Source organism: Lissotriton helveticus, chromosome 10 (assembly GCF_964261635.1).
Source record: "Lissotriton helveticus chromosome 10, aLisHel1.1, whole genome shotgun sequence".
In the NCBI taxonomy this organism is placed as follows: Eukaryota; Metazoa; Chordata; class Amphibia; order Caudata; family Salamandridae; genus Lissotriton; species Lissotriton helveticus.
The window spans coordinates 92,147,692-92,164,483 of record NC_136071.1 but is presented as its reverse complement, the minus strand read 5'-3'; the positions used below and the strand labels follow the sequence as shown (position 1 = coordinate 92,164,483).

The 16,792-nt window shown below is 43.5% G+C and overlaps 1 protein-coding gene across 4 annotated transcripts in view; it reads left to right on the top strand.

The window, feature by feature from the left end:
* The window catches only part of MLST8 (MTOR associated protein MLST8), a 140,555-nt gene that overhangs the window by 14,501 nt on the left and 109,262 nt on the right, over positions 1 to 16,792 (top strand). For 3 of the 4 annotated variants that reach the window (XM_078664836.1, XM_078664839.1, XM_078664838.1), the window contains exons 2-3: positions 4,797 to 4,940; positions 14,287 to 14,338. In XM_078664836.1, coding sequence (XP_078520962.1) covers positions 4,812 to 4,940; positions 14,287 to 14,338 — 181 coding nt within the window. In that variant the 5' untranslated portion in view covers positions 4,797 to 4,811. Of the gene's footprint in view, positions 1 to 326; positions 401 to 4,796; positions 4,941 to 14,286; positions 14,339 to 16,792 lie in introns of all 4 variants that reach the window. The other variant, XM_078664837.1, reaches the window with a different exon arrangement.

Below are 16,792 nucleotides of genomic sequence, written 5' to 3'. Positions count from 1 at the left end.
CCTTGTTGTCATGGAATGTGGCAGGGCTGAGAAGTAAGGTAACATCCCTGGACTGGCTAGCCTTTTTGGATAATAAGGATATAATCCTCCTTCAGGAAACATGGCAGGTAACCCCGGAATTTAAGCAAGGATACTTAAATTTTTATACTTCAGCTATTCCTAGCTTACGGGGGAGACCGAAGGGAGGATTGTTGACATGGGTTAAGCAGGACAGTAGATATTCCGTCACATAGCCCAGATATTCTGCTAATCAGACTTAAATGCTCAGAAATCAGACTTAAATGCTCAGATTATAAGGACCTTTTTGTTTTTATTATCTACTCCAGGGGGCTCCCAGGTGGCAAACCCACTGAAGCAGTTGACCAGCTAGATCTTCTTCTTGAGCGATATCGCTCAAAAGGTAACATTATTGTTGCAGGAGATTTTAATTGTTGCTTTGAACCCCTAGACAGCTATGATATGGACCTTACAGAGGAAGAGGACTATATCTGGAAGATCCCTCAGCTGACAATACCACCTATTAAAAAATGGTCAGAGGCAGCATTACAACTTAAAGTCCTATGTGTGGAGCACGGGTTATAATGGAAGAATGGGTTCAGACAAACAGGGCGCCTCCACCTTTAACAATGGTATATCTCAAAGCCGCATAGACTACATTCTTACAAATAAAGAGAATTGGTCCAGTATTGACGACATGCGGATAGAGGAACGGGTGGAGAGTGATCACGACCCATTAATCCTGTTATTTAGGTTATTTGACTTACCTAAACATGAGGGCCTGTGTGATTGTGTGGAGATAGCCCTCTCAAATAACCATAGACGGATTAGATGGGCTAACTGTGTAACGAATGAGGAAGGTGTTGCTGCCATGAGGGATCTGACCACCCAGGCTATAGTAGAATTAAGGAACAATTCCACTGTGGAAGCAATCGTATCAAATGTTAGTAGGATCCACGACAGTCTTTTTAATCAGTTAAGATCCTTCTTCGTTAAAAAGGTGACTAAAAAACAGAGTAGGCCAACAAAGAAGGAGGATCAATGGTATGGCAAATCCTGTAGGGTTGCATATAGGGCCTTATCAGATGCAGTAAAAACAAAAGATATAGCTAAGATCAAGATTGCCTGAGTCATGTATAAAAAAACGCAACTTAAGGCAAAAAGTGACTGGGACAATGAATATTGGAGGGAGCTCTTGAGTGCTAGTAAAGAAAGATCTATGTGCTCCTTTTGGGATATGGTCAAATGGGGTAGGGGGATTGAAAGGGGTGAACCTATTAATTATGTTTCACCAAATGTTTGGGTCTCTCACTATGCGTCCCAGTTTGCCGCTGTGGACGAGGAGGGAGAAGAGCGTGAGGCTCTCCTAAAAGCAATTGAGGGCGCAAATCACCTTTCCTTCACCAAAGCTGATATTATTAAAACTTTGAACAATATCCCAAAAGCTAGGGCACCAGGCCTGGACTCCGTTCCAGCAGACCTTTTTATGCATGATAAGGATCTTTGGGCCTCTTATATCCATCTGCTAGCAAATGGCATTGCGATGGGCTCACCAATACCAGAGTCCTGGAAGGGTGCCGAGATTATCCCAATTTTCAAAAAAGGGGAGTGCTCGGACCCAGGAAACTACAGGCCAATTAGCCTTATTGCCTGCATACAAAAGGTAGTGGCAAGGCTCTTACTGCAGCGTATTCAGGGCTGGGTAGAGGAAAATGATATATTGTCGCCCCTACAGGCAGGGTTTCGTAGCCATACCAGTACGATTGATCAAGTTTTTAGATTTGTTTTATTATATTGGCGTGTAGTGCTACTGGGGGGGGGGTATGCTCTTTGCAGCTTTCGTTGATCTTAAATCAGCGTTTTATTTGGTGCCTCGTACTAAGTTGTGGGCAGCCTTACAAGAACAGGGCATCCCATTGGATATCCTGTCACTCCTTATCAGATTGCATGAAGATAATTTTGCCCGAGTCCGCTGGAACCAGCAGGGAAGTGTAACTGATAAATTCCCTATCGCAAGGGGGGGTACGCCAAGGGTGTGTACTCGCCCCTACACTCTTCTCACTATACATCAACAGGGTGATCAGCTATTTTGAACAGCAACCAACCGATGCCCCCAAGTTGGATGGCAAGTTGATCCCACTGTTGATGTTTGCCGACGACACGTTATTGATTTCGAAGACCCAGCAGGGCCTCCAGAAGGCCGTTGGAGTCTTCGAAGCTTTTTGTAATGACCATGGTCTTGTCATCAATACATCTAAGACAAAGTTCATGGTCCTGCATAAAAACAAATACGCCAGAGGAAAGGTGGTTATGGATGGGGTCCAACTGGCGCAGACCCAAGTATTTAATTATCTGGGCATAACTATATCATCCAAATTAGACTGGAAACAGCACACCAACCAGCTGATCACGAAGCACGCTCAATTGACAGGAGCTCTCACTAAGGAATTTTACTTATCTCATACTAGGCCAATCACCCCGGTTCTAAAGATCTATGACGCCAAAGTTGGAGCAGCAGTTCTCTATGGGGCGGAACTATGGGGGCTCAGTAACTTAAAAAGGTTGACGGGTGCACAGAATAAATTTTTACGCAACATCACAGGCTTACCAGCTTCCACTCCATTGATCCCTCTCCACTATGATCTAGGTTCTCATGGCCTCGAGGATATGGCCAGATACAGATCAGTTGCCTACTGGAGGAGATAATGGGTTACCCCAGAACTCTCCCAGTATGCACGGGCCTTCCTCGAGGTGAGAGACTCCGATAAGGCCCATAAAATACTATGGATGAAGGAGGTAAAAGCAATATATAAGGCTATGGGATTATCTCCATTGTGGGATGACCCAGTAGGGAATTCTTTTCCACCTAGGAAAATATTCCGAGACCTGTACTGGAACATGTTGGAGGCAAAGAGATTTGGCCGCTGTATTGAACCATCTTTTACGGCAGATTTCCTAGAACTTAAGCATTCTCCGGCCTTTGAGGCTTATTGGGACTGGATTACTATCACAGGGGACAGGAAGAAATATCATCAGATTAGGGTGGGGACATTACCACTAAATGCTCTCACTGCAAAATGGCGTGGGGGACACGGTTCGGCCTGTCCCTTTTGTCCCGATCAGCGGGAAGTCATTGGGCACGTTCTCTTTGCCTGTCCAGAATATAAGGTACCCCGGCGATCTTGGTTAAAACCTATCTGTGTCCAGTTGGGCCTCAAAACGGGTTGTGAGGCGGTCAGGATTTTACGAACTGACAACTCCCAAGCCGTAGTTATAGCCAAAGCTAAATTCCTCCACTGGATGTGGATAATTCGGGCCCGTAAAATGAGCCTACAGTAATTACGGCCTATGACACTTGAGATTGTAAAATGTTACTAGAGATTAATGTACCTAATGATTAATTTTAAAATATTTTTTTAAAAGAATGAAATGAATTATATACCCATGTTCTTCCTATTTTCTTCTTTTTAACATAATCTATTTAATGACTGTAATTTATGGGTTCTATGTATGGCGGTAGGCCAATAATTGTTAATTGAGAGTTGAAGTGACGAACTGTGGAATTTATTAGCTGTCAATGAAGGGTAATTTCAAAATATTAAATTGTAACTGTCTTTTATGATTGAAAAAAATCGAAATAAGGAATTTTTGAATTTGATAGTGTTTTATATACTGGTGTAATGTACTACATGCCCTTTCAAACCCGAGCTCTTCACTGCATTCATGTATTGTTAAAAAAGACTAACAAAGTTAAAAAGAAAATAACTTTGATGGTAGTAATGGCCCAGTTACTTACTGTTAATCTTCTTTACCGTTAATTCATTTCATCCTCATCGCAGTCATTACAAATGAGGTGTCTGCCACCTTGAGACTGGGACAAAGAACAGGGATCCTTAAATGCAAGCCCCACCAACCCATACAGGATACCACAAAGTTGCTGTTACTTCCAGACTCCTCCTATATCTATCAAAGCACAGTCAAAGTGTTGGAAGGAGTGGGTGGGGTGTAATGACTCTGATGGGATTCAGTTGGAAGAAGGGTAATGAAAATTATCGGTAAATCACCAGACCATTACCTCTACGTTCCTGTTCCCATTCATTACTAATGAGGTATACCAAAGCTATAATCCTTTGTCAGTTAAAGAACAAAACATTCTTAAAAATCTTAAATATGCAACAACCAAATTGAACACATATAGAAGAATTCAAACAACACTAGGGCAGAATGAATTATGATAATGCGATTTGAAAACCCCTATAGTCTAATTCGATTGCACGTCTGGCCTATTATTCAGTATATAATGTCTAAAAAGAAGTACAATCTGATGACCATAATGCAGCTCTGGAAATCTCAGAATAGATGCCACCTGAAATACAGCCAAGTATGTAGCCATCATTCTTGTTACTTTTCCTTGAACTAGAAGATTTTCTAGCACCCTCGTGTCCTGCCAGAAGGTTTACCTTATCTGTCTGCACATAGTAGTTTTGTTTGAAAAACTTTATTCGATTCTTGTGAATCATAAAAGTACATAGTTACAATAATAAAACCGTACCTAAAGTTAATCCATAGTTATTTTCATAGCCAAATGTCACAAATAAGTGATTGGTGTTTCTGTAATGCTAAGTCCTGTAATTATAAATTGAGAAAGCTTTATTAATATTCATTGTACTGAAAATGTGATTTAGGAGGGACAGTGTTTCCCAGCTATGTCATCCGTTTTCAGTTGATGCTGACCCACTGGGTCATCCTGTTTATAAATGTGTCTAATAGTTGTATCTCGACTTATTTTGTTCCTTCAGGTGCTGGTTAGAATCATGAACTCAAGCCAGGGGACAGTGGGCAGTGATCCAGTAATCCTAGCAACGGCTGGGTATGATCACACAGTGCGCTTCTGGCAGGCTCACAGTGGGATATGCACTCGCACTGTGCAGCACCAGGACTCTGTATCCTTTCTGTGCAACCACGAGGACCGTTAATTGTTGAACTAGTTCTTGTGCTTAATTGCACTTAGGAACAGTTTGTTTATGTAGCTACAAGAGATTTAAGACTTGATCTTACTATGGTATTTGTATAATTCTGACTGCTGCTTGCTTAAAGCTTTGAAGTGTAGGAAATAACTGGTGATATTATTATTAAAAAAGTGTGTAGTACTATGATTTGAATGTTGTATTAAAAAGTAAAAAATGTAGTGGTCAAAAATGTAGAAATGTCATAAAACTTATGTTAAAAATTTCCATGTTTACATGTATTTCTATTACAAATATAACAAGTGCATTGGTAAAAAGTCTAAATTTATGTAACCAGCATATAGGAGCACAATCTATAGTAAAATAACACAGCTCCCATTTCAAACAAAATTAGGGGTTTCTGGTGTGTCTAATAATTTTTACCTACCCTTAAGTAGGCATAATGTGTAAGGCATCTATCACATCCGAAACAGCCAACATGTGTTTTGTTAACAAAGACGTAAGTTAACAAAAATAGTGAATTGTATATATCTCTTTTGTTAATGATTGTAGTACGTAAAATATACCATTTATTAAGGGTAAGACTGGAGCACCCAAACGAAATGGGAGAATTGAAGGTTAATTATAGGACGGAGGAGCTCCAAACAGTGACACAAAATTAGTTGTACACCAGAAAGTTTTTTGGTAGTCAAGAACGATTGTATAGAATGATGGTTAAAACTTACAAGTGCACTAAGAGAACTGTAAGGTAGGGCGAGAGCAAAAGTATAGGAAATGACAGCCATAGGTAAAGCCGTTAGTGCTAATCATAAATTGTCAATGCAGATAAGGCAATGTTTGTGAAAGTGGCGGTTGCATTTAATTGGTCTATGATTGGCTGAAATTGGTGAACAGTTAAGAGTATTCTACTAGGGAGAAAAAAAGCAAAATAGCAATAGTTTGTTCAAAAGAACCAGCATGGAAATAATACATATTGTGTAAAAGTGATTATTGCCAAATATGTGTCAATAGAGAAAAGGGACAGTATATAACTAGATACTGACCTGGGCACTTGCAAATAAGTGCAAATCGTAACTATAATTACAAAAGCAAGAGGATCCTCTAGGTGTTATGATTATAGAAGTATAAATTGGTGCTGTGACATATCACTTCAAACAAAGATGTGCGGGCAAAAAGTACTCAAATTATATAAATGTGAGGCAGTAAAGAGATAAAGAACAAGAAATATAGCAGGTACTGACTTGGGATGCAGGTATAAACTGGTAGTATGTAACAAAGGAATTAACTGCAAATAAAAAATATCTAGCGATCAGGTCAAGAATTTTCAATTCTAATATGGACACTGAGGCGAGGATTATGCTTCTCTTTCTTTACTTCAGAAATTACAGCAGCCAATGAAATGCACATAAACGTAAAACTACATTTCCCATGAACCCCAGTAGTCCACTCTCTCCACCAATCACCTGGGTTATGTAACACTATATATGAGAATATCATAATTTTATTTATTCACATTTGCTGTGTGTTTAAAGACAGCTGTCAAATTTCAGGCTGTGTTTTCCACCAGAGGGGGCACATCTTTCACCCAGAACGAGCAATGCTCAGCCTAGCAGTCTGGCGCCTGAATACCTAGAGTTCGGACATTTCAATTTTCCGCAAAGAACAATGGAAATACTAAAGGATGCAAGAAAAGAGACCACGAGACAATGTTTTGCAGCTAAGTGGAAACAGTACACCATATGGTGAACAAAAAAGAATACCCTTAACTCCATTTCCACACAGGAAACAGTGCTCCTAAATCTTACACACCTGCTTGACTGACCGTAACTTCAAGTACTCAAACCTCAAGATGTACCTGACAGCAATTGTAGCCTACACCAGGGGAAATTCATGTAAATGTTTTTTTCACAGCACCTGTCATCAAAGGAATCCTTGCAGGGTACAGCAGAATTGCACCCCCAAGAAAAACTCAAGCCCCAGTGTGGAGCTTAAACACCGTCCCAACACAACTAATGACAAGTCTTAGCTTCCCTGTAACTCCGGAATGGGTGCTGCCAATTGATCTTTGACGATGCCCCCCAGACTGAAACCCTGAACATTATACACACCACAGAGCCGGATCAACATGGCCCATGCCAGGTGGAACTTTCGATGGACCTTTGACGATGCCCCCGGATACCACAACTGTTTGTAGTCACTTCGGGGCACGAGCAACCTTGGCCCATGCCCAGTGGAGCTGTCGTATGCGGCTATAGAGGAGTCTGGCCCTGGTTTCACTTCCTCGTCCGTCAAAATACACTGGGTTTACACTTGGGACCTTCCTTCCACCTTTTTTCATACCTTTACCTACAACGTTCCATACCCAAAAAGGCAACCATGTACCCCTTCCAGTGCTGAGTGAAAAATATACCCAAAAGTAATAGTTCACGCAAAAAAGCATGCAGTTTGTCATAAGTGTCCTGTCTAGTCTTTCTTTTGCATTGTCACTTTTTATGTACAGTCACGTATTAACCAGTGCTGACCGAATGTGTGCCTTGCAAGAGTTCCTTGCTTTTACATGAAATTATGCAGTAATGTTATTATTCTGTAACCCTGCTGTACAAATGACTAACAAGTCTCCTAAAGGGGACGTATGTAAGCATGCAAGGGAACGTATGTAAGCGTGGATGAGTGTGTGCATGTTGTGTATGTAAATACCACAGGGGGGGAGGGGCGAGGGGAGGGGAGGAGAGGAGAGGAGATATATATATCTATATATATAGATATATCTATATATAGAGAGAGATATATCTATATAGAGAGATATATCTCCCAACAAAAGATTAATTGCTTAGAAAAGATGCATGGCTAATCATTTGTGCATTAATTACTTTAAGCATGCCGGCATGTGGCTGACATTTGAAGAACTTCATGATAAAGGCTTCAGAAGTTCCCACCAATCAGGAAGCCTGTTAGGCCCAGAACACCAAATAAAACACACCCTAAAATATTACAGTTCCCACAAACGTATTTAAGCTTAGAAAAGATTAAGTTTCTCTTACAATTCATCATCATGATCTTTATTTCAGCAACATATGCCATAAAAGGTACAAATAACATTGCATCTGGAACAACTCATGCTAAAAAATAAAAAATATTAAAACATATAAAACCAATGTACAGATATAGTAACCGCCCATTAAACATACTGATATTGTCGATGTCCTAAATTTATAATTTTGACAGTTGTCATACATCTCCAACTAAAAGATATCTTCTCTTGTGCCAAACTATCCCCAAATATTTAGCTAATGCAAGAACTATATGCCCAGATAGGTCGGTCTTAATTAATTAATTAATTAATTAATTAATTAATTAATTGCGGGTTTATATAGCGCTAGGATCGACTCCCGGAGGAGTATCTCCGCGCTTCGACCGCTGGGGAACCCGTCCTGGCTCACCCTGAGAGATGGTCCCTAATGGGTATCTCTAAGGTGCGACCAAGCATCCCCGGCGGTCTGGGGGGGGCGTTGTGAAGATGAGGCAAGCTAATGCCCAGAGTTGCCGAGTGTGGTCCCTGACTAGAGTAGGCACCGAGGCGAGAATTATCGAGCCCGCTGACCCTGGTCCACGACCCTGCCGCGTCGGGAATCGAACCCTGGTCCCGGGCCGTCCTCTGCTTACGGGTCTGCCGCCTCTTACCAGTGAGCCACACTTCTTCACTAAAAGACCCTATATGCATGCAAACAGTGAGAGAACCCCAGGTTTTTACATACTGGGACAATCCATTTCCTCCTCGCCTGCGCGTAAGCATTACAAAAAAACAGTATGTGCAAATCAGTTTCCTGTTCGAATTTACACCCTGGGCAATGGGTCGGGAAATATTCGGCCCATTTACTAGTATAGGCCCGTAATGGCAAACTGCCATACCTCCATTGGAGATACAGTTTCCTGATAGTTGTTGGGAATATGACATCTAAAACAGTTTCGAACCTATAGCTGTCCTTGGTTATTAAAAATGATACCGTTAAAGTGCCTAGGCCTGTTCCTTGTAGATATGTGTCAAGTTTGCTTTCCTGATACTGGGTGATAAGCTGCCTCCGTGTGACCCTGGGGCATGATGACAATGGGTCAGACCATAGGGTGGATAACCCTAGTTTCCCTAGTTCTTTCTTTATGTAATTTAACCAGGGAATGTTCCCAACATTTGGGAGGGTAAGAATTTCCTGCAGTTCTAGTCTATAATTAACTAGCTCTGGTACGGACCAAATCCTGCGCCAGAATATTAAAGGTCGTAGTCCCATGTCTTCATCAAGGGGTCTCAAGCCCAAGTCGAGTCTCATTGGCGCAAGGGGGTGCTAGGGGGAAGTGATAGAAGCTGTCTAATGAATTTATTCTCTATTGCTACTAGATCACGGTTGCACATGTAGCCCCAGAGTTCACTTCCATACATGACCGCACCCCTAGCCTGTGCTCTGTAGATCTCTAATGGGGGACCAACCGGCTTAGAAGAAGATTTGTTTTTAGTAACCAGTTTAATAATTCCACCTGCTATTTGGGCCAGCTTTAGTTGTAATTTCTCCCGTTGGTGCCCCCACGGCATCTTTTCGTTTAGGGTGATTCCCAAGTACTCGAAGGTTCGAACCCTCTCTAGCCTGTTAACACCAATGTACGGATTAGGGCGCGTTTTAGATGGAGGGTTGAAGACCATATATTTTGTCTTCAGTGCATTGATCTCGAGGCCATGGTCTTTACAAAATGCCTCGAAACCATTGAGAACTCGCTGAATCCCCATTGGCGACTTGGACAGCAGCAGGGTGTCGTCTGCGAACATAATCGCCGGCACCCTGCTGCCTCCAAGTTTGGGGGATCGCTGTTTTCAATCCCATTCAGGTGGGCAATTACCCCGTTGACGTAGAGGCAAAACAGGGTCGGTGCAAGCACGCAACCCTGTCTTACCCCCCTTCCAACGGGGAATCTATTGGACAGTGTTCCCTCCCTGCCACATCTGACCTGAGCATAGTTATCAGTGTGTAATCTGACAACCATGTTTAAAAGATGTTGCGGAACCCCCAGGCCAGAGAGCAAGGACCAAAGTTTCCTACGAGGTACAAGATCAAAAGCCGATCGTAGGTCAACGAATACAGTATAGAGGCTGCCACCCTCCAACTGTACCGTTTTCCAGAATAAGATGGCAAGACGAAAGACTTGATCTATAGTGGATACTTTATTCCTGAACCCAGCTTGATATGGGCTCAGGACTGAGTGGTCTAGCATCCATTCTAATAGGCGATCCAAGATCAGCCTGGCAAAAATATTTTGGGGGACGTCGATTAAGCTGATGGGCCTATAGTTGACTGGGAGCAGGGGTGAACCCTTCTTGAAGATGGGAACAATCTCTGCCCCCAGCCAAGTAATAGGCACCGGCATCCCCTCTAGAATTGCATTAAATAAGACCTGTAGGTAGGGAGCCCAAACTGTGGGTTCATTTTTAAATAAGTCACCAGGGAGTTTGTCCAACCCTGGGGCTTTTTCTGGAGCAAGTCTGGCAATAGCTGCCCCAACTTCTGCCAAGCTAAATTTATCCGTTTCCAGAAATGGCGTAGGGGTCAGGCCTGCCACCAGGTCTTCTTGGAGCCCAGAGAAATCTACGTTGGCCTGGATATACAGAGATCTAAAGTGATCCTCCCATGCACTGGCTGCGATATTAGCCTCTACTGCCGGTGTGGGATCGGCTGAGCCATTTTTGACAATCTGCCAGAATTTCCGGGCGTCTCGAAACTTGAGAGCGACCGTCATATCTGTCCAGTTGTCGTTATCCCATTCAATCTTGGCGTTACAAATAAGGTGTTTGTACTCCTTCCTCTTAGTTCTAACCAGAGAGATGTTATCATGTTGCTTCATAGCCTCTAGTAGGTCGGCTTTAGCCTTTCTACAGGCAGCGTTGTACCACGAGGCACGCGTCCCCTTACCATTCCCTTTCTTTGCCCTCTGCACAGGGTTCAGCACCTGAGCTAAGGTGCTACACAACTCCAAATGAATTGCACCAAGTTCTCTATGGCTCTCCTCAGACGGGGGTTGGTGAATGAGGTTATCAACTTTTTGCAAGACTAAGACAGTCTTTGCATACAGCCTCTGGATATCCTTGGGGTTTCCTAGAATTTTGGGCCATCGAACTCTACGCCGGTTAGTGGATAAGATCATACTCGAGTCCGTGGGATCATTACCGCCCTGCATAGGAAAAGTAACGCCCGGGACCGACATTTTTAGAATCAGCACGTTATGGTCGCTGTCATCTCGAGGAATTACATTAAAATCTACAACTCTGGCCCATTCAGACATTTCCACAAGTATGTAGTCCAGGCGAGAATTATGCCCCGGTTTGTTAAAGGTTGATTTGGGAGGGATATCTCCACTTACCCGGCCATTACAGGCCCTTAAAGAATTTGCTAAGGTCAGGCACGTAATTTGTGTCGCTAGTGGTGACCAGGACTTCACTGGCGGGCCAGCCAGTTTAGGAATTCCCCATTGGTCATCCTCCTCAGTGGTTGCACCTTCTAGAAATAGTGGGAGAGGCTCAAATTGGCAATTGAAGTCTTCCCCCAACCACGTACGGGGTACCTTGGGGAATAGTACTCAGAAACAGTAGTAATTCCTCGATGGTGCTAGAAACTTTTGCTATGCCCACTGGTCTTGAATAAACATTAATCAGTGCCAGTTTTACAGCGTTAGGCCATTCCAGGAGTACACATTGGACATCTGGAGAATTAGTTACAAGTGCCCTCGCTTTACAGCCCAGATGGGAGGCCACCCAGATGAATAGTCCACCAGACGGGCGTACCCTTCTCCTTCCAGTTCGCCCAGATTGAAAATGTATCAAACCCTGCACGCCGATGGTCTTCTCTAGCCCATGTCTCCTGGAAGAGGCAGACGTCCTGTAAATCTATGAATGCCCCCCAATCCGTGGAGTCAAGTTTATTAACCAGACCTGCCAAATTCCATGAAACAATGGAGATGTAACCCCTATCGTGCAGGTCTACATTGGAACAGTTGTTTGGCCCATTTACAGCTGGATCCACTAAATCCCGCGTGGCCTGCAGACAATTCCGGCCACAAGGGATGGGACTCCTCTTGTTGGTGTGAGGGGAGGATTTCTTGCTTGGCCGGGGTGCGGCAAGCTCACAGTGCCCATTTACTCCCCCCCCCCTTGGGACTTCAAGGTCCATCCTCCCACCCTCTGATGAGCTAATAGGATTTAGCTGTCAGTCGACCATCTGTAGGCAACTGAATCTATTAGCAGTCGGGAAGCCACCCCAGTTGTCCCTATATGCTTGGTCTCTAAAGCCCTGTGCCCCAGGTCCCCCAGTCTCCACTCCTTACGCAACGCCCTACAGTGTGCCAATCACTATCATTGTTCCAGTCACGTATCGATCCACTCCTGGGGGGGTAAAAGAAGGAAAGGCGTCGAGTTGCGATCCCCTCATATCTATCCTGTGTATTCCAAGTACATACGTAATCAGCTGTATGAGGGTCCGCAAAGTTAACCAGGATGCAATCACCCTGGTCTGTTTTCCTCTCATGACCCACCCATGTTACCCTGCGTACCGTCCGAATCTTACTTGTTTGATTAGATGGTAGGGGCCGATTTATATTGAGCCAATGTTGGACTTTGTTTTTTAGAGACCAATTGGCTTCCTCATCGGCCTCACCCAGTTCTGGGACCCCTGTCATGACCACCACCACCACCATAGGGACTTGCCTCGGGGGGCAAGTTCACCGGTCGTCTCCTATGTGATCCTCCGTCATTATTATTCTTATTTGGCTGCATCGTGTGTTCCCTAGATGGAATATGCCCCTCTCGGGGAGGGGTAGCACAGGTTTTAGTTTTAGGTGCAGTTAACTTCGCAGGGGCCAAAGCAGACTTAGGTTTTGAGTTAGTCACTGGTGCTGATGGGTTTTTAATGACCGGAACAGTGGGTTTATCTAAATTTGGGTTAGTTCCTCCTAGTTTTTTTGGGACAGCACACAAATCAGCTATTTGTTTTTCGATGTGGGCTAGTCTTGTCTCAATAGGGGTGAGGTAGAGTTTAAAAAGTTCAGCAATCCTAGGTAGGAGTGAAATGTTAACCTCGTCATCCCTAACACTAATCCTATCTGAAATATCCGGGGCCTCTGCATTCACACTACACGATGCCTCATTTATGGGGACATTACTAGGAGGATCAGGAGCTGTAGTCGGGTTTGGGACAAGAGCCCCAGGAGCCTTTCTTGATTGTTTACCCCTCTCCCCTACATTTTTTGACTTAGGTTTTTTGGGGATGGCTCCCTCCCTCTTGCGCTTCAGCTGGGTGGTACTCCAGTCAATGGGTGAGGTGATAGCGGCTAAATCCGGGTTTTTTTCTAGGTCTGCACTTAGTTGTGAATCTAATGAAAGATGGGACACTGATAGGTCTACTGTACCGGGCAGACTGTCTGTGGACGTGTATATCCGCATTAGTTATTACGGGGGTTTCTAGAGGGACCAAACCCTTTGGTTGTTCGGGGGTTTTGGCTGTAGCAAAGTGGCCCATGGAAGATCTTTTTGCGAGGGCAAGGTCTTGGGATACTCTGCGTTCCATCGATGACATTTCTTGCTCTATGACGGAGTTAGCCCTTATGATAAAATTATCCAAAGTGCCTATTTGTGGTAACCCCCCCGCTGCCGTTTTACTTCTAGACCCTCTTGTGCACATAATTATCAAGTGTCAATAAGTGATAATAGTCTATGCAAAATATGCCCAATTCTCTTACAATTAGGACCTTATGTTCGCCAAGACTGTTCCATGTCCATGCTCTTGACTGTTGGAAGGTGAGAGTGCTGCTTTAGAGCCTGACTGCATGAGTCCATGGGGGAGCATTAAGCTTAGCTCTGAATGGTGCTGTAATAGAGACCTGTGTATGAATGTGTATGTGGCTGACCTAATGTGTGTGTGTCTGTGTGTGTGTGCGCGCGTGTGCATTGGAACTGGAAAATGAAACAGTTTATATCACCTGCTTCAATATTTGAGAATGACATTGTGAAAAAAATGATGCGTTCTACTAATCGACCTCTTGTTCTAAAGCTCAACGCATAGATCGTTGTTCAGGACATTTCTTGACTTAACTCTGCCCAGTTACTAGTATAAAAATGGTTTACATTTTCTTTTTACAAAAATTAAACCTACAAATTATAAGATTGATCAGCCTCACCATAGTTTTGGGCCATACTGTTTTAGTCCTTACAGTTGTACACTACGTTTTAACAATTTAGAACTAGAAAAAACAGAACTTCATCTTCCTATGTGTCCTTAACTAATCTGCTCAGCAAGTGAATTCCCTGGAGATTACACCTGATCGCAGCATGATTGCAGCTGCAGGTAAGTTACTGATCTTTGGTGACTGATACAGATCTCCTACTCCGAAGACATTGTTATGTGGAAGAACCCCAATCTTGCAGATTTAGCCATTCCAAAGTTGAATCTCAGTGCACGATTCCACTCAACGAAATTAGTTTCATATCTTTATCCTTCAGGCAGCACACATCTAGTGCTTTTTAATCCGATCTCTGAGACCTATCTTGAAAATATTTTGGTGATATCATAAATTATATAAGCTGTACGTTTCCCGCAATGGTGGAATAATCTGTTCCATTCACAGGATTGAAAACAAACCAGAACAGTCTGTTGCTTCATACAGCTGGTCAGGATTTAAGGGTATGTTAATCCCCAGGAGGAGTATAGCCAACAATCCCAGCCTTATACCTATTCCAACCCAGGAACTTAATAATATGTAGGTTAGGAACCCAAGAACAATTTGAGAACGCAAATGACCCAGGAGACACTGGGTCCAAACACAGCATCACTCGAGATCTCCTCCTAATCACACCTCCAATATTTTGAATAAAAGAAACACTAAGTCCACTGTGAGACTTATGCAATAATAAACCTACAATATGTAGTGTATGCAACTCAACTTCTGTCTTAAAACACTTGTCTTTCTGTGAAGAAAGACTGTAACTAACTCCAGTCCCACCCAGAATCAGGCCGAAACTGAATAGCCAAGTGGAGGTTCCGGGGCTGTTGAGATAGGGGAAAGTGGCCCACTGGAGGCACACACATGTATACCATGTAGTTGCTAAAAGATGTAATCCTAATGGAAAGGCTACCAGGATGGTGGGCAGTGTTACCTATAGTAGAGCAGTAAACACCAGAGGAGTATAGCAAGCAAAGGAAGGATTCAGAAGATAAGCAGGAAGTAACATTGGGAGGGAGAGATCAGGACGGGCAAGGAACCGAAGATAAAAAAAAAACGTGAGCGTACAGAATGCGGAGTAATGAACAGCAATAGCGAATGAGTCAAAACAGGGAGGTTTTGCTAGGCAGTACCATAGTGTCTGCACTGTTTTGGTATATTCTGTATGTTTCGGAAGCCCTACCGATAACCCAGAAGTCTCTGTCAAGATAATCGCCAGGATCCAGTACTCCTTATATGCCAATTCCTATGTCTGCATTTCTCAGTATTGACACCGCATTGGCAAGACTTTTCCCAGTAGTCTAAACACAAATACTTAAATGAGATATTCGCTCCACTAGGTGAATTTATTTTATTGAAACACCATCTCTTCTTTCCCACCTGGATGAGCATAGATCGCTGTAAAAAGAATTGTATTAAATCTTTTAACTGATTTTGAACAAAGCCATATACAACCAATACAAGGACACATGTTTGCTAGGGACAAGTTCAAATATCAAACGCAATCAACCATAGTCAAAACAGTCCAAGTGAACAGAATAAATTCAGGGAGTAAGCAGCACACCAGCACTATGAGGTCCACACTTCCAGACTTATGTATGCTTTTTGGCACATCCTGGCTACTTAGATATCTCTTTTTCGGCATCACAGCAGAGATTCATACCTCTCCGCCAAGTAGACAGCAATGGAGGGGCCAGTGAACACCAATGTTGAGCAATGTCCCATTTGGCCACAATATAACCAATCTCTGTAAATAACCTATAGTATTTAGTGTCCAGTCAGCCATCCATCATTCCACAAAGCATCACCTTAGAATCTAACTGCTGCTGCTTGCAGTGTGCGTGTGATCTTCCCGTGGACTGAGGCCCAGTAGCTTGTATGGCTGGGCAGGAACTGAAAACGTGCTAAAAGGACTCCGAGATGTCGCCGCAGCAAGCGCAGGCAGGCGAGCTTGCACACCCTATCTTCCAGAGCCTATGAGGGCACCATCTTTGCGTTGCGCCAGTCCTCATCAACCAGCTCTCCCAGGTCTGCTGAACAACTCACTGTAAGCTTAAGCAGAGTGTCTGGGGCATTAGGGAGAAGTTTACAGTATAGACAGGAAGTTCTTTGCCAATCCTAGAGTTCCATGGTCACCTTCAACTCTAAGGGGTTAGCTACAGGGACCTTTGTGAGTGACTCTTTATATGTGTCCAGGGTGTGCTTCACATGAAATATTGGAAGAATTGTGAGTTATGAGGGTCCTATTCAGATTTGAGATTATCAAAGAAAACAATATGGTCCTTGTCCCTCAGGTCCCCCAATGTAATATTCCCAATCCGGTACCATCCCCAGGACCCCTCCAGGCATGCTACTCATTATAGCAAAGTCCCAGCCTACAGAGGAGTCCGAGCCTGCCGTTGGTGCACCTAAGCAGCGGATATGCAAAAGCGCCACCCACCACCGCAGAAGTGTGATATTAGAGACCGGAGGGAGGAAAGTGGGGGCTTCCTTTCATAGAGTAAGTTGTGGACGCCCCAGGTTTCGAGCACATGTAGTTCTAGATGCCAGTAAGTCTCTTGGCAAACTCCCAAACAGTC